Source organism: Oryza glaberrima, chromosome 3 (genome assembly GCF_000147395.1).
Source record: "Oryza glaberrima chromosome 3, OglaRS2, whole genome shotgun sequence".
NCBI lineage: Eukaryota > Viridiplantae > Streptophyta > Magnoliopsida > Poales > Poaceae > Oryza > Oryza glaberrima.
In genome coordinates this window covers 4,526,398-4,551,426 of record NC_068328.1, presented here as the reverse complement: position 1 = coordinate 4,551,426, position 25,029 = coordinate 4,526,398, and the positions used below count along the sequence as shown (strand labels likewise).

At 42.7% G+C, this 25,029-nt stretch overlaps 3 protein-coding genes across 3 annotated transcripts; 2 read left to right on the top strand and 1 right to left on the bottom strand.

The window, feature by feature from the left end:
• Positions 1-655: 655 nt before the first annotated feature.
• On the bottom strand, positions 656-8,828 carry LOC127766889 (ubiquitin carboxyl-terminal hydrolase 26). The gene is made up of 15 exons (XM_052292054.1): positions 8,583-8,828; positions 8,278-8,414; positions 7,552-8,148; positions 6,804-7,059; positions 6,030-6,715; positions 5,606-5,714; positions 5,238-5,419; positions 4,675-4,947; positions 4,370-4,577; positions 4,021-4,092; positions 3,287-3,517; positions 2,215-2,478; positions 1,478-1,619; positions 1,213-1,391; positions 656-1,021 (listed from the first exon to the last, which is right to left on the bottom strand). Exons 2-14 carry the CDS (start codon positions 8,352-8,354, stop codon positions 1,279-1,281), a joined length of 3,210 nt encoding a protein of 1,069 aa, XP_052148014.1. The 5' UTR covers positions 8,355-8,414; positions 8,583-8,828; the 3' UTR covers positions 656-1,021; positions 1,213-1,278.
• Positions 8,829-15,686: 6,858 nt separating this feature from the next.
• Positions 15,687-19,613, top strand: LOC127767473 (inositol-3-phosphate synthase 1). Its single transcript, XM_052292824.1, has 10 exons — positions 15,687-16,075; positions 16,641-16,709; positions 16,805-16,940; positions 17,360-17,607; positions 17,951-18,177; positions 18,253-18,368; positions 18,486-18,662; positions 18,759-18,947; positions 19,058-19,120; positions 19,223-19,613. Exons 1-10 carry the CDS (start codon positions 15,888-15,890, stop codon positions 19,340-19,342), a joined length of 1,533 nt encoding a protein of 510 aa, XP_052148784.1. The 5' UTR covers positions 15,687-15,887; the 3' UTR covers positions 19,343-19,613.
• A 3,070-nt stretch (positions 19,614-22,683) lies between these two features.
• On the top strand, positions 22,684-24,750 carry LOC127766650 (non-specific lipid transfer protein GPI-anchored 11-like). The gene is made up of 3 exons (XM_052291762.1): positions 22,684-23,446; positions 23,579-23,611; positions 24,372-24,750. Exons 1-3 carry the CDS (start codon positions 23,050-23,052, stop codon positions 24,575-24,577), a joined length of 636 nt encoding a protein of 211 aa, XP_052147722.1. The 5' UTR covers positions 22,684-23,049; the 3' UTR covers positions 24,578-24,750.
• Positions 24,751-25,029: the final 279 nt, after the last annotated feature.

Below are 25,029 nucleotides of genomic sequence, written 5' to 3'. Positions count from 1 at the left end.
AAACCGGCAAACCCGAAACTGACTCGATTCCAACAACGATGTGAGCAACAAAACCGCGTGGCCACGGCTGCCTCGTGTTCGTGTCGAGCCGTTCGCAACTGCCACAACAAAAGACTAGCATTCCACTCTACTGTTTCTTTTAGGACTTCATATCATCTCGTGCCTTTTTGCCGATTTGGTCGCGCCTAATACGCCGCTATTTTATGCGCAGTCCCTTGCGTCAAGCCACCAGAATGATGCCATCATTTTCCTTTGGAAAAATCCATCTTGCTTAATCTTTTTTATACCCCACTACTTTGATGGGAATGGGCTGAAGTCAAGGTAGGCAAATGTTTTTTTTTTTATATTTCCTACAAGAATTGTTTCCCTAATGCTCATCCCCGATGACAATAAACAAGTACAGGCATAACCGTGACAAATATTTTAAGAGAGGAGATTTAGAGAATGGTATTATTAGCTAAAACAAATCATGTTTTCAGTGTGACACGCAGAGTTGTTTTCTTTATCATCCACCCCCTCCGTGCTAAAATAATAGGACGAAATTTTATCATCTACTATCTCCGTCCCAGTCCTAAAATAAACCAACCAAAGTGAGTAAAACTTAACCAGAACTTCTCGGTAGTAGAATTGAATATGCATGCACCCAAGGAAAGGCTTAGGAAAGGGGCGAGCCCACAAACAAATAAACGGGAGAAAAGCTGCAGGGATGAGATCTGAAGAATTGCAGATCCCACAACGTAAGAACACACAGCGAACTGCTCTACATATAGTTTCCGGCTCTCCTTCATAAAACCTCTGCATAGCCACTAAAAGGTAGTACAAGGATTAACTACCTAAATAATTACATACCCTCTTTTTCCGCTCATTTTGGCATGCTGATACAACAGCAGGACGCACACCCTAAGGTGGAAACAGAGTATGGAGATAAGGGGCAGACAAAACTTTTCACCCACGGTGACGGCAAGTGCAGAACCGCCATGTATTTAGAACAACTTGTTGTGACTTAATCCTCAGCATACTCCTGCATGTCATGAGAGCAAGTTAGTACATTTCTGATTAGGAAACTTAAATGTAAGCTGGGTATTTGGTGTCAAAATGGACAAAATAAAATATTAACGACATTGCATACATGCAATAACCTTTGTTTGGAATCAGGTGAAACTGCAGGCTGATTTTTCAACTAAGAAAAACTAGGAAGAAAGTCAATCTGACCTCCAAGCAAGCTTAACTAGCTGAAGCAAGCATATGCAGGCAGTGATGTAGCTGACATTGGAGAACTCAATCGCTAAATGATATATCCTGGCAAAGCTGAGCTGAAGCACTAGATGTCAACAGAGTCCCACGAAAGCCTTCCTCAGTCTGTACTACAACCTTCTGCTCCGAAATTTCATCTGAAACATCAAGGGCAAAGAAAAAAATGAACCATCAACAATATCATTTTTCAGAAATGTTCAGCACATTACAATTGTTGCTTCACCTGCTATGTCACGGTTCTCGTAGATTTCGGAATCTTTAACCCATAGAACATCTCCAGGAAAAATACACTTGTCAGCAAGAGTAGCAAAATCATCTTCAATCTCAACAGAGCCTTTGTGAAGCTCCTGGTTCTCCTTAACAATCTGAATATGGCAACAGTAATAATTTGAATGCAATCTAAAGTAAACAAGCATAATGTAAATCAAATAAGGAGCAAGGTTCAATAAAAAAAAATGGAGAAAGGGGCAGTTATCTACAGCAAACTACATACAATAACTTTTGACAATAATATATGAAAATTTAATTTGCAACCCAAAAAAATACTGGATAGGTAAGCCCATAACTGTAGCTGACTGACTTAAAACCTGGAATATTAATTATACTTGAAAATAGAAGCACGGTAAAGACCAAAAGGTGTGATCAACTGATCATGCAGGTCCTAAAGGATCTCAAATTGACAACTATAACTGTTTGTTCAAGTTGCAAACGAAGTTAGCTTCTTCTAAATGTTTGAAAGTATGTAGTACCAATCACAAGTCTCACAACTTATGATTACTCATTAGTTAGGATTGACAACTCTGCAAACTTTTAAGCTGAAATAACATAAAGTTGTAGAAGTGACAATTAACAGAACCTATAGGCTTATTTCTTTTATGGTCTCTTTATTATCTGAATCGCAACAAGTAAACAATAACAGTTCTTGCAAAAAAAAATTTATGGTTTCAGTCCGTCTCATACCCCTAAAGATTCCCATATCATGAGTTTCAACTGATATACGGTTGTAGAACCAGAGACTTTCAAACTGATCGAATTTCCTGAGGTTGTTCTCCGGGAACGCTTTGAAGTCCTACGATCTGGTACAGGAACAGCTGCCGATGCCTCTCTAATTGACTTTGGCGCTTCTTTACCACGGACAAGATAAACCTGGATATCTTCATTCTGATAATTGAGCTTCTCAACCAATGCACAGCTCTCTTTTTCTCCAATACATTCTTCACAAACCTATCACAGATTTACACATTCACAAGCAGAGCTGAGGTAAGGGCAAAACAGAAAGAAACATATGCACAAATCAGGTAGGTGCCAGATATTTATAGTGATTGAAAGCAGTTTATTCTCCAGAAGTCTGGGTTTGAAGAAACAATCATAGGCATATTTACTTTCTGGAGCCAGTGTTCCGCTAAAGTATAATTTTTTATATGATGAACTCAACCCAATCATTAACCTCAGCTATAAGCAGTGGGATAGTTTAGCCTTGCCCAGCAGGATGTGAGAACATAAAAAAGGTATATAGGCTGTATCTGTTTTTGCAACTGAGACTAAAGTGATATGCAGCCATTCAAAATCCATGGTATGGTCTCATTGTTCTTCAGAACAATGCTCTACTCAGTGGTTATATGTTATAAACAGTTCCAACAAAATTAAATGCCAAGACATTGTTTCATCTGCAAGTTTGCAAAATGCTAATAGCATGCCAGTACAACATAATCCTATTCTGTAGAGGATCCACCTGTTAATTTCATATGTACTGCATTTGCTACCCTTTACCTTCACTATTTTAACTAGTAACTATAAAATGTTGTCCTAACTTGCTTGGAACTAAAGGCTGATGATGTTGTTGTTGATGATAATGATGATGTTGATGCAAGTATGCAAACATTGGATGCATTATATGTGAACCAGTGAGGCGATCACTCCCTATCAATCTTCCCAACATAAGAAGTTTTTTTCAACCATGGAAACCAATAAATGTAAAACTATTACCCAATTAGATCGAGGCCTGTGCACAGTTCATTGACTCGTCACTTACCTCAGGATCAGTTCTGACATAGGGTTCTCTGCCCCCCAAGTCATTGCTTAAATCATTTGTTGACTGGTCCAGATCTTCAACCAAAATTGGCACTGCTTCAGATGACTGCAGGTTATCTTGAGAGCTCTTGCTAAAAACAATTTCAGCACATAAACCTTTTCCATGTGCTACATTCCACTCTTCAGAGAATAAAATCCAATCAGATTCTGATATCATTGTTAATCCATCAGTCTGAAAACAAAGACAATTAACCCGGTGTCAATTTTTTTTATCTTTCAGCATACATATATCAGCAATAAGGGCCCAAATAAAACAGATAACAGCAACGATATAATGAAAGGTCCTTCACTTGTACTGTTGTTCCAGACCCACAGTTAAAAGATGAAACTAGTTTTGCCAGTTAGATTACTGAGAAGACACACATTTGAATGAGGAGAAAACATGATTGCAATCATCCACTCATGGTTGTGAACTAATGCAGTACAGTTGGAGCTCAAGCACAGTTGGCACGATGAGAAAACACTATGCACAAACTTAAGACAGATACACAGATAAAGACAAACATTTCCAAAAGGGGTTACCAACTTTCATAACAGCTAACTTAAAACTATAAGGTATTATATTCATAGTAGAGGAGTAACACAACAGTAATGGGCTAATGGCGCATATGCCACAGGTCATAATGTAAAACAAAAGAGAAGAGGAAGAAATAACTCCAAAAAGAATGGGCTTACATTTGATGCTTTCTGAGTGATAGTCCCACGCTTGCAAACTAGATCCAAGGGCCTTTGCAACAATCTTGAATGCTGAAAAATTACCAATCATTAAATTCAACAAGCAAATTATAAAAATAAAAATGAATGGATTCGCCAACTCACTAGGCATCAGCAATCAGTTAAAAATCAAATTAACAGGCATTCAATAAACAAACAAAATTTTCACAAAATTCCATTGAACCCCAGATGAAGTAAACAAAATTAACAGCTTGCCATGAATTCTTACATCAATTAAGCATGTATACCATAGTAGCTGTGAGTGTGCATAGCATGCATTGGCTTTGAACCAAGATAAAGTTAGTATTACCTTTTCACAGATTAGTGAATTGATGGTAACTTCAAGAGATTGAGGTTCTGGTAACGAAGAAATATTTTTCCCAGTCGCTGTAATGTAAGCTCTCCACTCTGACAACCATGAGGAAGGAACTAAATAATATTTTTGCCCAGGATGAAGTGCAAGACTTTTCCCAGAAGTTAACTTTTCATGGCTTTGTCGTTGCTTGAGTTTCACCGCTCTGAGTAGCAAAACACGCACAAGAAAGTCAATATTAGCCCAGAACTTTAAGTAAACAGTCGATTGCAGGAATTCATTGTCTGGCATTGTTATCTAACCTAAGATTATCCTCAACAGAAGCAACAACTGATAATTGCTGGCTACAAATTCCGCATGGTTGACTATCTGACGGAAAAGTCACAATATCATCAATCTTCATTCCACTGGTTTCATAGAGAAATAACCATAGGTCCTCTGGCACAGTGACCCGCTTTGCGCCTGAAGCATGTTCCGGAAGAAGATTTCCATGGGTGCACGTTAGAGCAATTGTTGGTCCACTGTCAGCATCTGAAGGGATATCCACATTTTTTCTGCGCAACCATTGGGTCAACCTAGGAGCAAACAAAGAAAAAAGACTATTTAGCCAAAGGGCTAAATGGAAATTTCGCGAGTGTTCCAGCGTATACATGGAATAGAGCAAAGTAGAACAAATGGATTAGCTGCAATAAATATTTAAGGTGTGATGACTCGTAGAGAAAGACATGATTGACCATATCACTATATTGCCATCTAAAAGACAACATAATCTTAGGGCGTGGCACACTGTAATAGGTATAGTAATACATATAGTATTTCATAAAAAAATAAATCCACAACTTATTGTTGAATGTAATTCTCTTACCATGGCCTGGAAACAAAGTACAAAGGACCATCTGGATTATTTCCAGCAAGCGCTGCTTCTGCAATACTTCTTAATGATGCCTTCCGATCACGATAAACATCTGCAGATACTGAATTTTTTGCTCCATCCTTAAGGCACTCCATGCAAAAATCATCACTGCTCAATGTTGGCCCCCCTCCATACTTGTATTATTATGCAACCACGGTACCAAAAAAAAAAAAAAGAAAGGAACTCATCAGAAATATTCCAGAAGCATAGAATTGAGCACAAAAATAGTTTTCTCAAAAATCGGCAGGAAACACTACAATTAGGTAATCTAAGGCAAATTACTCTTCAGAAATAAAAACCAAGAAATAGAAGTTTCTTACTTTAGAAAATAGCTTATGCCAAGCTCCAGCTGATAGTCGTTTCATGGATGTAACTTTTGACGCTGGAACTTTTCCATGTTCACATTGAATCGGACTGTTGTCAATAGAGCTGTGGACACGAACTCCAGTTATAATAGGTCTAAATTTGGATTCAGAAACATAAAGTGATACCAAAAAGATATTACTGAAGAACTGTGACATATAGAACTTGTTACTGCAAGACATGAAAGCTAATGGCAGTGCAACGATTCAAAATGTACTGGTCCTGCTAGTTAAACATTTGATAGTGCAATGGTTCAAAATGGTCAGAGTAGCGGAGGCTACTACATAATGTAGTAATGAGGCAAGCACAATTTACAAAGGTTGAAAATTCACTGTAAAGGACTACATAAAATAAAGCAAACATGCTCTCAAGTAAACTTACGAGGGAGGATTAACGTTGTCCGCCCATTGGCGAAGCCAATCTGTTGAAATCCAAAAATAAGAATCCTCCTCTGGAGTTGCAGGCGCTTCTGTCAGAACAGATTTTACTTCTTGGCGCCTCTCTGTTATATATGCCAAATGGACGTCTTTCTTGCTTTCGTATTCTTCACATTCCTTTACATATGATGTATTACGTTCATCAATTTCATCCACAAAATGGTGTGGAAGTGAATTATTACTGCTTATATTATTGCTTTCGATACCATTCTCATCCTTAGCAATGCGTTTGTACATCAGCATATAAGCATCTGTAGAAGAAAACATCTCTTCCATAGTAGAAGTGAATGCAGCCTCATGACAGCTATTGTTGTCATCATTCGTAACAGAATCTGCTGTAGAACTACCCTGGGGTTTCTGATCAGTTTTATTGGATGATTTGCCTGGTTTTTCACCAAAGGGATGAAGACCAAGCTTGGATACATGCTCATCATCAAACTCCCACCATTGACCATAGCTTTCGTCCTTTACATGTGCTACATAGTGCCCACTATTGGCAGCACTACCCTTGTGGATCAAAATAGCAGACAGGCCATACGTATAACTAGATGAAGGATTGGATAACCGCTTCCCCATATCTAGCTGTCCTGGGAAACTGAATGCCGAAGAAATCTTTTTCTTTGTTGTTGTCTGTGGACGAAACGAGTTAGACAAATTTCTTGCTCAAATACACAATCAAACGAACAAACAAACAGAAGGAATATAAAGCAAGCTACACCTTTGGGAGGAATACATAGCGTTTCAGCTGAAAATTAACAACAGGAGGAAGTGAGCGAAGTTTTATGCAACGAGTGGCATCTACCCTTTTCTGACATGACTCACAGAAGTACTGGTTCTCTCCATCCAGTGCCTCAGTACTCAAATAGTCATCCAAACTTTGTTCTAGATTATTTAAACCTTTAATGTTAAGCTCCAGTTCGTAAAAGTCTTCCATCTTTGAAGATGCTTCGGAATCCCTTCCACATGATGAGCACCTAAAGCATAGGATGAATAAACTTCAGCTCTACGCAAAATTAAATGTACTATGAACTAAGTATATCATTCCCTTTAACATCTGCAGGCTATGTGAATGTGAACATAATAAGTGCATGGGAAGCAAAGATCTTGCTACCGGAAAGCACAAATCTACTTGATCTTTTCAATCAATATAAGAACACAACATCAGTCTTATCAATCAATACACTGCACACATGTTTTTAAGTAGTAAAACAATATAACTATCTGGCATAACTAGATTCATGCAGCTAAGAATTTTTTAGAACTTCTACACAACAAAAAACACTAACAAAAAAAAAGATATGTTTGAAAAGATGATAGTACAAACCAACAAGCATAATAACCTTGGAAAAAAAGGAACTTCTACAAACTAGAAAGCTTATTTCCCTTTCCTTTCCAAAGCCTAACATAAGACCATTCTAGGAATAAGACTCAAAGATCGCATGAGAAGCATATAGCATTTACCCTACCGAGTAACATGGGACACACTTCCACGGAACAAATGCTGCACAATGGTTCTAGCCCCTGGAACCTTGGAATGACTTAGTGAACCCTCGAGCAAAGACAAAAATAATGTGAGGAATTCATGGCTGTCCTGCTGGACACCATTATCTAATTCCAAGGTTTTTATAAAAGGCGCCGAATCAATGAAAGCCATTTTGCTGGAGTGTAGCTGAGCGAATAACCGAGCAAGCTGATCCAGCACAGGGTGCATCTTCAAGATGTCGGGCTCTAGAGAGAAAATGCCCAAGCGGAAGGAGGTGTTCATGTAAAGGCACTGCAGTATGCTGTTTGCATAACAGGTAGCTCCCAGGTTAGTCAATCCAGCAGGCGTCTCAGTGGAGTCACGAAGATCCGTCGACGGGTTAGGACCAAGGGCGCGAATGATCTCGTTTGTTCTCTGCCACAGGCCAGATTTCCTCACCCCATTAGCAGCAGGGATCAACCCGCAGAAACAATTGGGTGAGTCCTTGGAGTTCCCATGGCAACCATGACAAACAGGTTTCCACACCATATAAAGTTGTTTAATATCGCCTTTTGTGATTGCTCCAGTGGAATGTATCTTCCTGCATAGCAGACACCAATTTTTTTTCAAAAAAAAAAAAATCATCAGCAAACAAAGGCAGCGGCACCTCAACACTAGCATATCAAATCTCCACAGCTTTGGCCAAGGCAACAAGGCAATGCAGACATACTTGAAAACAGCAGACGGGCTCTCGCAGTCATCAGCCCGCGGCCTCTTGCTCTTATTTCGTGTGTTTGGCCTGCTCATTGTACCATCAAAATCAACTCACCAACGCCAAACCAAAACCGCCGCCGCCGCTCCCCTTCCCTGTAGATGGAAACAAGCGGAGGCTACAGCATTAGCACATCAGCGCGCAGGGAACCAAATCCAACACCTACTCCGATACTCCGAAACATGCAGGAACTACGCGGAATCTCGCGGTCATACTGATGATTCGATCGCTGAAACCCGCCGCCAGTGGGGGTTAGGGATTACCTGGAACAGATGCTCAGTACTCCGGGGTGGATCCCCCCAGTGGCGCGAGGGGGAGAAGGTCGCCGCCTGGAGCAGCCGGAGCGGAGATCGGCGGCGGGGGCGGGGAGGAAGCGGCGGTCGCGGGGGTCGCCGTCGGTCGGGGCCGGAGGGAGCGAGGCCGAGGCGGAGAGGAAAGGACGGTGGTCTCCTCCTGCCGCGTGCGGTTCGGTGCGGTGCGGTGCGACGGGTGCGGTGAGCTCGGGTTCGGGCTCGAGCTCGCAACGAAGTTTAAACGAAACGGGAAATTTTGGATGGATAGGCACGGAAGGGGTAGTAATTTAAAGCGTCATTAATGCTTGGAGATTTTTTTTCCTTTTTATTTTGTTTGGCCTTTTCCTCTAAGAAAATAAATGATGGAAGATTTTTTTGGGTCGACTCGTAGCCATACGTTGCGATGTCAAAGCTAGAAGGCCCAATCTCTTCGCTAATCGCCGTGTGAATCTAGAAGATTTTGTTGTTATCTTCCGGAATCAAAGCTCAAGATACGAAATTCGGATAACAAAACTGGATCTCTCTAGTGCCCGTAATGTGATCGATCTGCATCAATAGCGAATCTGCGAATGGGCCTACATTTGTAATTGGAAGTAGTGGTAGTATGGCCCATCAAATTTTGCAGTCCGGGAGTTGTGTTATGGTTGGGCTGAATTGATGCTGTATATCGGCAAGCCTGAGATAGCCCGTTCGCACTTTGCACGATGGGTCAGGCCAGAAGCATGGGCCCAGAAGTAGGAGCGGCGGATGGAGCAGGTGTTGGACCAGGAGGCAATCCGCTGAGCCGGGACGTGAAGATACGTGAGCTCAACTCCAGCAAGGGCAAAATGAGCAGAATAGGTATATTTACTGATCAAGGAACGGCTGCAAAAGGAATGGGGAAATGGAAAAGAAATTATCTCAGACCAAAACTAAAAGTTGTATATCAACCTGACAAGCATATTAGAACGTAGAATTAAATAATGGCCTATCGTAAAACTCGGAATGAAATGTTTAGCACGATAGCAATTAAAGAATGTGGTGCGGCATTCCATTCTACTTATGTAATTAAAGAATGTTTAGTTCCAAACTTTATTTTTAAATTTTCAACTTTTTCATCACATCAAAACTTTCCTACACACATAAACTTTTAACTTTCCCGTCACATCATTCCAATTTTAACTAAATTTTTAATTTTAGCGTGAACTAAACACACCTTAGGTGGCCAATGGTAGTAAAACCAGAATTCACCGAACAAACTAGCTACATCCAAAAAGAACTCGCCAGAACGTGCCCGCGCGCGCGGCAATCATAGCTTGGATGCAAAGGAACTTTTCGTCACTCACAGGCATCCACCAACCACCGACCTCTCTACCCTGACGGCCTGACCGTGACGTCGCAAAATCAATTAACACGTGAATTCGAAAGCAGGACGCTTGCTAGGGCTAGGGGTGGGTTACTCCATTAGCACAGTGACGACTGACGGCTCTGTTTGTTTGAAAGATTAGCCCAGTATTAATTCTAAGAGCTAATGTTTAGTTATAAATTGATAAGCTAAACATTAGTTTAGGATAGTATGTTTAAATCTATGGGCTAATTCAAGGTTAAAAGGTGAAGAGAGAGTAGAAAGAGATGAGAGAGAGCTGCTTTTTGATACTCCCCACATAAAATTAGTCCCATTAGCATTTCTTGGAGGGGCTAATGTTTTAAGGAGGGCTAATTCACTTTAGCCTCAAATTAGCCCACCTATTTAAATTCTCAAGGACTAATTAAGAGTTAAAAGGTGGAGGCTAATAATTAACCCATAAAATCAAATAGGGCCGAGCTTGCAACCAGCGGCTTAGCTAGCGGTTGAGATTTACTGGAGACACCAGAAAGGGAGTGCGAATGTGCGATCGGGAATCGTCGCGATCGCGCATATGAATGTGCAAGAATCTTTCAGGTCGACGTCGCCCATATTTTACAGCAGCGTTGGGTTTGCACTGTAGCAGCTGCCACAGAGAACCGAATAGTGCCTCTTCTCGAGTTCTCCGTTCTTTTGACTTGATTGGCTTGCCTTGGCGAATGATTGGCCATTTATATCAAAAGGGAAAAAGGAAAAAAAATTCCCTCTCCTAGTCTCCAAAGAAACAACCGCCATTTTAAAATTGTAATCATACCGTTATAATTTTACAAAATTTGATATATGCCATTCTGATCCACATATCATTGACTCATGTGGGTCTTATATATCATTTAGATACCGATGGCATATCTCAAACTTTGAAAAATTATAATGGTATGGTTACAAATTACCTTAAAAAAACTGATCCCCATATTTATGCTGAACACTGCATTTTCCTTTCAAATTTACGTACTTCACGTACGTAAATTCGTAAGAACATTTTTCCTGCCTCTAATTCACAGCGTCAAGTAGCTGTTTCACTCAATTTTTCTGGACCTTCTCTGGCGTTGGAGATCATGCGGCGATATACTACAGTACACGCCTGAACGGCCGAACGCAACACGTACAGGAACGTGGCGAGCGTCCCGTGTAGCAGTACTAACCAAAAAAGCTTTTACATGCAAGGACAAGGGCTATTACATGCAAGGACAGGTCCATTTTACAAGCAAGGACACGGCTACTCCATTTCGCTACATGCAAGGACAAACCCCTTCCCACGTGGGCCAACGTCCCCCGCCACGCGGCTCCCCTCGGGATCACGCAACCCGGTGACAGAGCCACTGCCCGCCACCACATGGTGCGCGTTGCCTATGGGCCAGCCACCGCTTGTGTCATCCTGTGGGTTTTGTGGCTCGCAGCTGCGCGGCACCCCACCCCCGCAGCGGTGCGTGGACCGCGTCCAGGGAGCGGGGGAGTAGAGTAGACGAGACGTGAGCCGCTTCGGTTCCCTCCAGGAGGTTCCGCCACGGTCGAGACGCGGTGGGCCCCGGCGCGGTCCACGTGACGGCGCCAGCGGGCCTCCACGCAGCCAAAAGCGCCACTTGGCGATTCTCGGCCGCACAGCCCACGACGGGTGGCTGTTTTGCGGTTTGCCCCCTCAGATTTCTGTGTGTTTTTTTTGCTTTCGAGAAATTAATTAATGTGGAAGATGTTTTTCTTGGGGGGACGTATATGGAAGAGCAGTATACCCTATACTCCCTCCGTTCAAAAAAAAAAAAAAAAGACAAACCCTATTTTTCCGTGTCCAACGTTTGACCGTTCGTCTTATTTAAAAAAATTATGAAAAAAATTAAAAAGATAGGTCACGCATAAAGTATTAATCATGTTTTATCATCTAACAACAATGAAAATACTAATTATAAAAAAATTGCATATAAAATAGGCACTCAAATGTTGGATATGGAAATCTAGGGTTTGTTTTTTTTTTTTTTTTTAACCAAGGGGGAGGGAGTACGTTCCTTGATACATGGCACGTCGACGTTGCCTTTCCCATGTAGGAGTAGTACTGTGTACTACATCAGCACGTACTAGTGTACTTCATCGTCTACACGGTGTGAAGAAAGTACCGCGATGTACTTCGTTCGAGTCACCGTAGAGTGAAAATTAGCGAAGTTTAGTCCTATACTTCGGCTTTGATCGTTTGTGCAGCTTGCGGGCTGCAGCTGCGAGCATAAACGATCAGCCTTTTCGTTGGACGAAAAGCAAATTTTCAAATACCAGAAAATAGGTACGATTGGAGAACAGGAATACGTACCCGAGTAAGCTACTAGAATATATGCACTCATTTTATGCGTGATCATATATGGTTAATTACTACTATATCAATGCAAGGTTAAATTCAATACACACATGAAAATAAATAACAAATATAATGCAAATGTGATCGTACTTTTCGTAATTTGCTTTGTTAGTTTTCTTCTCTCTTCATGCACAGATTAAATTTAACCTTACATTGATATAGTAGTAATATATAACATCACTTGTATGGTGTTTAACTTTTCATAATTGCTTGAGCCATTTGCTAGAAACGAGGATAATTTAGAGTTAAATAATTTTCCTACTAACACCTTAATTGATTTTGTTTGAGGATGCTTAAGATTATGATAAACACCTCCTGATCGAGTAGGCAACTGGTGAGACTGAAAAAAATAAAGCTGATTTTTTTATTATTATTTTTAGAGAAGGTTATATTACCCGGCCTCTAGATTCAACCTTAGGGTATTACTTATGTCACTGTAACCACTGGGGTACATGCCCTTTTGTTAAAGCTGAAATTTAGACCTTTGACCTCTAATTCATTTTCTAGATATTCTCATCTATAGCCACTAATTCTTAAAAGGACGTGACTACATAGCTAGTGGTAGCTGGTTACAAACTAGCTACCACTCCATATATGAGACACTATCCACCTATACTTTAAATACAATTTTCTCTTAAACTACTCATCCGATCTACGATCCGATTACACCGTTGTGTTCGTAATAATTAAATATTTATAACAAGATCCCACATGATTATATTTTGATGAAAAATTATAAATTACTTTTATAATATATCTAAATTACTTTTAGATTTCACTAAATTACTTTTTAGACATATGAAAGTAAATTCAATAAAGCCTAAAAGTAATTTACATATATTATAGAAATAACTTATAACAAAAAGAAAGTAACTTTAGTGAATGCCTTTTTCATTGGACGTGACTACACAGCTAAAAAGAAAGGAAAAAACAATCGATGATTAAATAGATTTATAGAGAGTTACTTTTGAACAATGCAAAAGTTACTACCAATTAACATTGAAGTTACTTTTCAAAATTGTTAAACTTACATGTGTTGATCCGTGCTGATTAAATTTTATTTCTAGATAAATTCATATTGTTATCCCTACAACGAATTTACTTCTAATGTCTTGACAAAGTTACTTCCGTTTTGTTTTAAGTTACTTTTATAATATATGTAAATTACTTTTAGACTATATTGAATTTACTTTTATATGTCTAAGAAGTAATTTAGTCAAATCTAAAAGTAACTTATATATATATTATAAAAGTAACGTTCATATGTAATAAAAGTAAATTACAAATATAAATATTTTTTCATCGTAATATAATCGTGTAAGATCTTGTTGTGAATATTTAATTGTAACGAACACAATGGTGTAATCGGATTATAGATTGGATAAGTAATTTGAGAGAAAAATTTATAAGAAAGGGAAAAAACATGCATGTGTAATGAAAAAAGGCATGCATGTGTACTGGCTTCTCCACTCCACTGTTCACACGGTTGGGTCGCGCGTTAAGACTATCGCGAGAGGCCTCGCTAGATAGATTATACGTTCTTAAAATCCAAACCGTTTAAAGAAGCTAAAGATTTCTAAAAGCAGTAGTCACTATAAACTCCTAGATAGGCCCGTTGGTCCGTTTGGGGGAGTTTATAGCAGCTGTTGCTTCTCACTTATTTTTTGACTCCCCAAAGGGTTTAGATTATCACATAGATTCTAAGTACCAGTAATCGTAGAATAAAAAAAATAAATTAAAAGCTAGAAGCTGAAACCGTATTCTGAAAAACTATCTACCAACAACAGATTCTTATAATCTTATGCTCCTTTAAACAAGGCCCTATTTTGTTGTAGAACATAATTGTTCCCTAGGTAAATAACTAATCCAAGAATTCACCCTTCATCCAGAACACATAGTAACCAATAATGCCTCTAATGCAAAAACGGTACAACCGATTTATATTTATTTGTATATAATAATGTCCTTCACTTAGAGAGTTAGGTTCTGTTTAGTTTCCAAAACAAAAATTTGTATGTTATTACATCGAATGTTTGGACACATGCATGGAACATTAAATATAGGGAAAAAAACAATTACATGAATTGCGTGTAAATTGCGAGATAAATCTTTTAAGTATAATTGCGTCATGATTTGACAATGTGGTGCTACAGTAAACATTTACTAATGACGGATTAATTAGGTTTAATAAATTCGTATCACAATTTCCTGGCGGAATCTGTAATTTGTTTTGTTATTAGATTGTGGTTAATACTTCAAATGTGTACCCGTATATCCGATGTGACAACCAAACCCAAAATTATTCTCCAACTAAACAAGGCCTAGAGGTCTCTTCCAAAATAGAATAGAAGGCTAGACTAGGAATTAATCTCTTACTTATATATCGTAATCCATTTATCATTTCAATTTCCTTTACCATTATCCAAAATATACATATTTATTTGTCTAGCTATCGCTATTACATATTAAAAGAATCATAGTTATTTCCGTTACCATTATCGGAAAAAACATTCATATTTATCTATTTAATTAGTTGTTGCTCCTATATGTATTAAAAAAACCATTAATTATTTATATAGTAATCCCTCTACAATTTTTCGTGGTGATGGAAACATGATCACCCTGTTTGTATTTTTATCAGCAGTGATTTATCATCAGACTCTCTTTCACCCTTAGGTTTGCTGAATTTCAGTGGAAAATTTGAACTCCAAACCTCTCCCGTTTAAGCTCCCATTGGTTGCCCATTTGGCCAAAATAGCTTATTTGGCTTATTAGAAAATTAAAATTAATTTGTAAGTAAAACTTTTGTAGATCTATTCGTAACGACTTAAAAGCCAACATTAACAAAAATTACGTTAAAAGCATTTCAAAATCAAATTTAAAAATTCAAATTTTGACTTATTCTTTGGCTGTTTAGGCCAAACAATAGGTCAATAACATTGCGACGCACGGGACATATCAGTACTGGTATCAAACAAGCTTTTCTAATTTTGTAACTGATCTTTTACTATAGTAGTTTCCAGCGATCAAATGCAAATAGCCCTAGAAAAGAAAGCAGAGACAAAACATAATAATCACTCAGAAAACGGAACCGCAGTTTGTAGAAAACCCATCCGGAGAGGACGAACTTGCAAACACAGAACTGTATGCCTGCCCACGTACTCCTACGGTTCTACCTACTACCTTCAACTTGAGATTTTCTCCCTGAGAAAAACTGATTTTACCGATTCCCCCCACGCACAACGCACGAACCTTCTCAGCTCTCACCGGTGGATAGATAGATGATACTCCTCGCCTCGCCGCTTGACTCCCCCATTGCGCTCCCACCGGCGGCCGGAGTCGTCTCCCAATCCGACCCAAGGTGGGGACCACCCTCCTGCTCGGTGGGCCCGAGCAGCCCGGCCACGTGGCCGCCGAAACCCGCTATAAATCCCCCACGCTCCACCAGCCTCCGATTCCACAGCCTACCTAGCTTCTCCTTCTCGCTCGCTTCGCCCGCATAAGTCTAGCCACAAACCCGCCGCCGCCGCTAGCTTCCGCGGAGCGGGGCGAGATGTTCATCGAGAGCTTCCGCGTGGAGAGCCCGCACGTGCGGTACGGCGCGGCGGAGATCGAGTCGGACTACCGGTACGACACGACGGAGCTGGTGCACGAGAGCCACGACGGCGCCTCCCGCTGGGTCGTCCGCCCCAAGTCCGTCCGCTACAACTTCCGGACCACCACCACCGTCCCCAAGCTCGGGTACGCACCCATTACCCTCGCCGATCGATCGATCTGTCCACCGATCGCTTTCGATCCGGCGTCCGTCCTGTTCTCGTTTTCGTTTTCGTCTCCCGTTTGGTCTCCGTGTTTTTCCTAGCTATAGCTAGCGCCCGATCCAGCGAGATGTGGGATGGCAAAAGGCCAAAGAGGGGGACTGCGAGTCTGCGGCGCCTTTGGTTGCCTTGCTGCTCGGCCACCGTGGAAATTTGCCTGTCTCTGGGATTCGATCCCGTCTGCTCAAAACGACATTTCTTCTGAGTTTTTTTTTATATCCGCTAGTTTTTATTATTATGGCTTTATCCCATGGCTGCACCTGCACTGCATGTGAGGTTTCCATTAAAATTTTGCATCTGCAAGATCGAGCAGGGGGACCTACCTAGTACCATATATACCACTGGCAAGAACTCCCAAATTTATGACTGTTTATTAGCTTCTTTTATTAGTTCACCCCATTTGTTTTGTTTTTTTTTCTGTCCATGTTGGCTACGTGCCAGCACACTTGTCGATCATGTTTCTTGACCCAGTTTTATGGCTGTGGGTGCAGGGTGATGCTCGTGGGGTGGGGCGGCAACAACGGCTCAACGCTGACGGCTGGGGTCATCGCCAACAGGGAGTAAGTGATCACTCACGCTCTACTTTTCTGCCTAAGCTAGCTTCATCTGTTTTTTCTTTTCTGAATTTAACTGATGATGGTGTGAGTTTAATCAGGGGAATCTCATGGGCGACCAAGGACAAGGTGCAGCAAGCCAACTACTATGGCTCACTCACCCAGGCGTCCACCATCAGGGTCGGGAGCTACAACGGGGAGGAGATCTACGCGCCCTTCAAGAGCCTCCTGCCCATGGTAATCTGTCCTGTTTTCTTTGACATGCTAACCACGGAAAAGATGGTAGTAGTAATACACTGCTAATGTGATAGTAGTAGTGCTAGTACAATCATAACATGGCCTTGGCCTGTTTTAAAGGCGAAGGTTCTAAATGAAAAGAAGAAACTTTGACTTGTGGTCATGTCCTAAAAAAGAAAAAGATAAGTCCTGTCACAGAAGGGTATCAAAAGATAAGTCCTGTCATAAAAGGGTGTCAAAAGGTGACCATCGTGTGTCACCTTTGTCATGTTGTGATGATGCAAGTCAAAATGTTGTGGTACAACCACAAGGTTCCAGCATCTTTGGACAATGATTGATCTGTTGAATACATCCACAAATAGTTTTCAGATTTGCAGAACCTGTTTTTCCGTTTTCTGATGGTTATGAAAAAAATTCAGGTGAACCCTGATGACCTTGTGTTCGGGGGCTGGGACATTAGCAACATGAACCTGGCTGATGCTATGACCAGGGCAAAGGTACTTGACATTGATCTGCAGAAGCAGCTCAGACCTTACATGGAGTCCATGGTGCCTCTCCCCGGCATCTATGACCCCGACTTCATCGCCGCCAACCAGGGATCCCGCGCGAACAATGTCATCAAGGGCACCAAGAAGGAGCAGATGGAGCAGATCATCAAGGACATCAGGTATACTGGCATGCATGGAATTGAGCCCATTTTACTTCATAACAAAAAGGAATAGTATTCTGAATTAGTTATGTCTACGAGGCATGAACACTAGGGGCAGAAATAACGGAATACCTTCAGGCACCAGCTTATAACAGAAAATAGTATTCACATGTCAAATCACTAAATATATATTGGCACTTTCATATATCAAAAGGGCTCCCCGAAGAGTTATACTACTGAAGTGAACTTGTTTCGTAAGATTAGTTCCAGTCTGCATTAAGATGGTTGGAACAACATGACAAACTTGTGACTATGAATGCTGTAAACATTAGACATGATATTTTTTTTATTACTTAAATAGGGAGTTCAAGGAAAAGAGCAAAGTGGACAAGGTGGTGGTGTTGTGGACTGCAAACACTGAAAGGTACAGCAATGTCTGTGTTGGGCTCAATGACACAATGGAGAACCTCCTGGCGTCTGTGGACAAGAACGAGGCGGAGATATCACCATCGACACTGTATGCCATTGCCTGCGTCATGGAGGGTATACCGTTCATTAACGGGAGTCCTCAGAACACCTTTGTGCCTGGTATGTAATTTTCTGTGTAGAGTAGTATGCGGTTTATTTTCTCAGGTTCATGGCTTATTTGTTTACTGTGTACAGGGCTGATCGATCTTGCTATTAAGAACAACTGCCTGATTGGTGGTGATGATTTCAAGAGTGGACAGACAAAGATGAAGTCTGTCTTGGTTGATTTCCTAGTTGGTGCTGGAATAAAGGTACCAACCATATATCAAATCCTTTGGCTAGCTTTTCGCATTGAAACGTCGATATTCTTCCGGAAACTTTTTTTTATATATATAACCTGATAAGAACTTTGGCTTTTGTTTTCGTAGCCCACCTCAATTGTCAGCTACAACCACTTGGGGAATAATGATGGCATGAACCTTTCCGCACCTCAAACATTCCGATCCAAGGAGATCTCCAAGAGCAATGTGGTCGATGACATGGTCTCAAGCAATGCCATCCTCTATGAGCCTGGCGAGCATCCTGATCATGTTGTTGTGATCAAGGTTTGCAATTTGTCCATGGATTCTTCTGCAGCAGTATGCCATTAAAAAATAAAAACTTAGTTTTGGATTAAAACTTGTCCATGTATTCTTCTGCAGTATGTGCCGTATGTTGGAGACAGCAAGAGGGCAATGGACGAGTACACCTCAGAGATCTTCATGGGGGGTAAGAGCACCATCGTTCTGCACAACACCTGTGAGGACTCACTCCTTGCCGCGCCGATCATTCTTGATCTGGTGCTCCTTGCCGAGCTCAGCACCAGGATTCAGCTGAAAGCCGAGGGGGAGGTAAGAGTTCTGATGGACTGAGATCAATTGACTCTCTGCTGCTCTGCAATTGCCACCCTTTTTGCCAGCAAAATTGACTATGTTGTTGTTTCACTTGTTATCCTGTGCAGGAGAAGTTCCATTCCTTCCATCCAGTGGCTACCATCCTGAGCTACCTCACCAAGGCACCCCTTGTGAGTGCATACATTCATCTGTACTGCCTATTAACCGTTATGTTCTTTCATGATATACCAACTGATTTACTTATGTCACGAAAAATTCGTCTCCTGGAACAGGTTCCTCCTGGCACACCAGTGGTGAACGCCCTGGCAAAGCAGAGGGCAATGCTTGAGAACATCATGAGGGCCTGCGTTGGGCTGGCCCCCGAGAACAACATGATCCTGGAGTACAAGTGAGGGAGGCTGCCGAGGCCGAGCAGCCGTGGCATGTGGCAAAGAGGCGAATGGGATGGAGCAAGAAAGACGTGATTAGCTAGCTCTAAGAATTGTTTTAGCTTCTCTTGTGATTTTTCGGTCTTTCCCATTCTTAGCCTTCTGTGCTTTGTGTGAGACTCTTATCGGGCTATGCAACTAGCAGCAGCCTTACTATGGTACTGGATGATGTTATGGAGAATGTTAGCTAGTTCCCCTCTATTTATAACTTATTAGTATCGGAGATTTCAGTTCATCGCTGACTTTGTGCTGAGCGTTTTATTATTTTCTCGCCTTGTAACATAACCAATTCCCCCTTCTCTGTTGTGTGCTAAACTGCTAATCCGCGAGGCAAACAATGCAGGAAACTAGGCATAGCATCTTCTTGTGATTTTGTAAACAAGATGGTTTATGCAGAACTGCACTATATGCTTCGTTGTTCGCGTTATTAGCCAACTATTATGCAACGAAGAGGAGTAGAGGATGGTGTGATCAAAACTGAAAACCGCGGGCAGATGGCGAAATTTATAGGTGATGCCCTTACCGCATCAAACTAGATTTTCTATCATACGCCTATATGAGTATACTCCTATATCCTCCTCATAAGAGCATCTCCAACAGTCTCTCCATCTCACTCTACAAGCCAAATTTTAGCCATTCTAGCCCAAAAACGTGCTCCAATAGCCTCTTCAACTGGCCAAAACCTCCCATCCACTAGTCAAATTTGATCAGCCAGAAATCATTGGCCAACCGTGGGTCCCACACAGATTCCTCCCCCCCCTCTCCTTTGGCTCGGATGATTTCTGGCCAACCGTGGGTCCCACACAGATTCCTCCCCCCCTCTCCTTTGGCTCGGATGGCGCAGGCAGCCAAGACCTCGCCACCGCCGCAAGCATCGGCTTCCGTGCACCAGGATGGTACGGCGGAGCTCCTCGGCGCGGGCGCTAGGCCGCCGTCGGCGGCAAGGAAGGGGCCGTGGCGGGGTTGTTGGGGAGCCGGCGACGGAGAGCACGACGGCGAGCATCTTGAACTCACGCCGGAGCGTCACCATCGTTGTCGAGGTCGCTAGCCGCTGTCGCCGTCGTCTGCACCGTCGCCAGTCGTCCCCGAGGTTGCCGTTGCCGTCGTCTGGATCCAGCGGCGACCGACCTCTGTTGCCTCTGTCCCCACCGGCGTGACGTGGATTCACGCGGCCTCCGCCGTCTTGTCGTTGCCGCCTTGCCATTCGCCGCCGCCACCATCCCCATCCACTGAGGTAGCCGTCGTCGTTTCCATTCGCCAGTGTTGAGGAAGAGGAGGGGGAGAAAATCTAGAGGAAGAGGGGAAGAAAGAGGAAGGAGGGATAATAGAGACTGATATATGGGTCCTAATGTCATAGGTTCGGAATAGAGAGTTTAGATGGAGAGGTTGTTAGAGTTAACAATGAGTTTGACTGACCAAATTAATTGGTTAACTGGCTATATAGGTATTTAGAGAGTCTATTTTAACTAGTATGTTGAAGATGCTCTAACAAAATTAGAATTTTCCAAACAGACAGACAGCAAGGCGAATCACATGAGTTCCGCGAGTTCGTGCGTAACGTGTAGCGCGCGCCTTGACATCTGTGTTTTCCCCTCTGACGTTCGTGCAGATAATCCCGTGACGTGCGGAGCGGAGTATGGTGTAGCATCTCGGTGTGCTCCGCGCGCTGTAGCCGTTTCCTCCCCGTCGGATCCGCCCGCGCCGTCGCCGATGCCGCTGCCTCCTGCGCCCGGTTGCCTCTGGGGTTTCCCTTCCCTTCAGCTTTCGCCACGGTACGAGACGTGACGTGCGGAGTAGTACGTTTACACGGGCGTCCGATCGGTTTATTAGACGGATGGTCTTGCGAGTTGCGACCGTTTTGGGCGGTTTGGGCCGTCGTGTCTCGCGGTGGCCCAAGTCGGCCTGCGTAGGTTTCCCATTTTGCATTTCTTTTCTTTTCTCGGCGTGGTGAAAAATCTGGTGTTAGTTCCGGTTTTGCCTGTCGTTGTGCTTGTGCAGCTCCGTGCTCCGACGTACAACGCGCAGCCTCCGGAACCTGGTACTACTGCAGTTGACGCGCATTGCCTTGCTGAAAAGAAAGTGGCCCTCAGAGAGAATCTGGCTGGTTAATGTTGTGCAGCTCCAGCGCTCCCATTATCGCCAACTCCTGCGCCGGCCACACCGCCGTCCCCACTGGGATCTCGATCGCCTGTTTCAGCGCCATATATCACGACTACTCCCTCCGTTCTATAATAAACTCGTCAGCACGGGGATCTTCATCGCCTGTTTCAGCGCCAAATAGCAGGACTACTTTAGAGTTTCTTTTTAGAGAATAGTATCCAACCAAGCCCTCAAGCAACCCAATCTGAAATTCGCTTTTATAGAAATATAGACTCAGGACCATAAAATATTACTCAGGTCACTGCAACCATTAGGTTACATGCACTTTCGCAAGCTTTATTGTAGAGTATATCTCTAGTGTACATGTATGACTGCCCTTTGCTCTCTCTCTCTCTCTAAATAGGGAGAACAAAGGCGTTTCACGGGCGCATTTGTTTCTCATGTATAGTATTTTCAGCATCAATATAGAAGTGCATCTCGCAACGCTTACGGCGTGATCTGTTGGTGAATGTCTGAATCTGAATGTGATGTAAGCGATTCGACGAGGCAGCGTAAGCAACCACTCCACTCCAGCCGCGTTTGGCGTGCACCGCATTTGGGTCCCGGGCATGGCTTGAAAAGGTCTTTGGATTCCACTTCTCGTGCCATCGTGCGTGCACGGCTTTTTTTTTTTCTCTCATGCAAAAAAAAAAAAAAGCTTTCCAAAAGACCACACGATGTGTCACCAAACGTCAGCCCTGTCACGATGGATTAGACGAGCATATACTTGTTTAATGTAGCTATAGAACTAACACTGCCCGTTTGCAGAAAAATAGAAAGAGAGGAACCATCCAATTGCCAGTTAATATAAGGAAAAATCTATACGTATTAAATTTTGTTTTATTAAATTCTTATTTTGTTTTATTAAATTCTTGCTAACGCTACGTGTCATGCTGTGAGTATATTTAGTTTTTCTATAACTACCTGCACAATTAACCATGCCCGTTTTGTTCTGCAGAAAAATAAAAAAAGAGTTTTGTGCTGCAGGGAACAAAAACAGAGGAACCATCCAACTGGGTTTCAGGGCTGCAGGAGAAAAAAAACAATGTGAAAGAGAGGAGAAGGTCAGTCAATCAGTGACCGATCCCAATCGAAAGCTTTTTGAAAAGATGGGCTAAAATCAACCCACATCCACATTCCACAAAGCTAGCGCCGCGGCCTCATCATTCCAGGCGCACCGCCGCTGCCACCGCACGCACGCCCGCCACTTCGCTGTAGTTTATACGCTCGCCGTCCCCGGCTCATCCCCAATGCATGCATCCATCTGCCAAAGATTTTCCAATCAATACATTGCCAATTTGCCATGCCCCGCGCGCGCCCGCGCGCGTGCGATCCTCCACTAGCTACGCACCGTGGCAAGGCGCCATTTTCTTAGACTTCGCTAGGGTGTGCGTGACTTTGTCAGTGAGGTCGCCGCAGTGTAAACGCCAACCAAACTCCCACTAGCAGAGTAGCAGTCCATCAGCACATAAACCCTTCCATTCCAACCCCAATTAGCACTAGATCGTCATCGCTATCGGCTGCAGCAAAGAATGGCAGGAGCTGGGAGGACTAGGAGCACGGCCATGGCGGCGTGGTCGTACTCGTCGCTGCTGCTGCAGCTGCTGCTTCTCTCGATGGTCGCCGTACTAGACGGCGCGGCGACGACCGGCGGCGGCGGTGCCGGGGTGCCGGCGCCGGCGGCGGACTGCACGGACGCGCTGCTGAGCCTGGCGGGTTGCCTGAGCTACGTGCAGGAGGGGAGCACGGTGGCGAAGCCCGACGCGCCGTGCTGCTCGGGGCTCAAGGGCGTGGTGAAGAAGGAGGTGGCCTGCCTTTGCCAGGCGTTCCAGGGCAGCCAGAACTTCGGCGTCACGCTCAACATGACCAAGGCGCTCCAGCTGCCCGCCGCGTGCAAGGTCAAGACGCCGCCGTTCAGCAAGTGCCACCGTGAGTAAATTAATTTCTGCTCACAATTTGATCTTCTTCTTATCTTCGGGGGGAAAAAAAAAAGAAAAGAAAACTGAGTCTCCGTTTCTTCTTGTTTGTTTATCTGATGATGTCGTTCGTGCGCTCTTGCAGTTTCTATTCCGGGCGTGACTGGTGGTGCTCCTGGTAAGTTATTGATTGCTCAATTACAAAGTCATTATTTTTTTTTTCCTGATTACATAAAAGATACTCCCTCCGTTTCAAAATATTTGACACAGTTGACTTTTTAGCACATGTTTGACCATTCGTCTTATTCAAAAACTTTTGTGAAATATGTAAAATTATATACCTACATAAAAATATATTTAACAATGAATCAAATGATAAGAAAAGAATTAATAATTACTTAAATTTTTTGAATAAGACGAACGGTCAAACATATGCTAAAAAGTCAACGACGTCAAACATTTCGAAATGGAGGGAGTACATGCACACACATCGTTACACACGCGCACTGCACGTACCTGCCTAACCTGCAAATGCATAACGCGTGTTCAAGAGGATTTAGATTTTTGAATAAAATTGGCATGGGTTTTGATGTGTTGGGAAAAAAAAGGTAGAGCGATAAATTGCTTCTGCATGTTATAAATAATCGTTTTTACAGAGTATAATTATTCTGAAAAGTAACATTACAAAATATGCTTTTAAATAACTCTTTCAAAAAAAGGAAATATTACACATGCTTAAAAAATATTTACAAACAAAGCTTTTAACCATTTGATTTAACTGTAAAATAATTACAGAAAATCTCAATTAACTCACAGTTTGTAAAGCTTTGTACCTATAGCCTTTTCAATTCAAAAAGAAAGAAATACCTTCTGAAAACAGTCAAACACCGACAAAATGGATCAGTTAACTTGGCGTCCTTCCATTCCATTAATTCCAGCTCCCGCTCCATTCTCCGGGGCTCCGTTCTTCGGGGGGTCGTCGCCTTCGGCATCGCCTGCTGGGACAGGAAGCGACTCCGCCGCCGCCACCGTAAGAGCTCCGGCCCCATCGCCGTCGGCTGCTGTCCGGCCCAAGGAGACAAAGGCGGCCTTGTTCTCTGCCGCTGTAATCGCCGCCGCTACTCTGCTCGCGCACCGTGCCTAGTTAGGCTTTGGCCTGCACGGGTCCATCCAACGAGCGTGTCGTTGCAGTTGTTATTGACTTGTGTGTTTGCATATGTACCGAGATGTATCTTGTGAGAGTTTTTCCCTCCATATTACTACACACTTAAACCAGCATTTTTTACGTTCATGACAAAGGTTCTCACAGATCATCAATCTTTTTTAGTTGCATTCTCAGTTTTACGACGTGATGCGTAAGATCGATAAGGCCTAGAACGATCAAAGTAAACTAGTAATTGTTGTTGTTTTAGTGAACTAGTGATGCTGGCCTAAGCCCTAAAGCACTAGTTTGGGCCCACCTCCTTTTGTTCTCTCAAATTGATTGAGCCCATCCATAGTTTGGGTGTGTCAGTTTGCTTTATTTCGGAGGCCAAGATTTATATGGACCTTACCCAAGCCAGTGTCATCTCCCTCCCAACACCCTGTATGAAACCA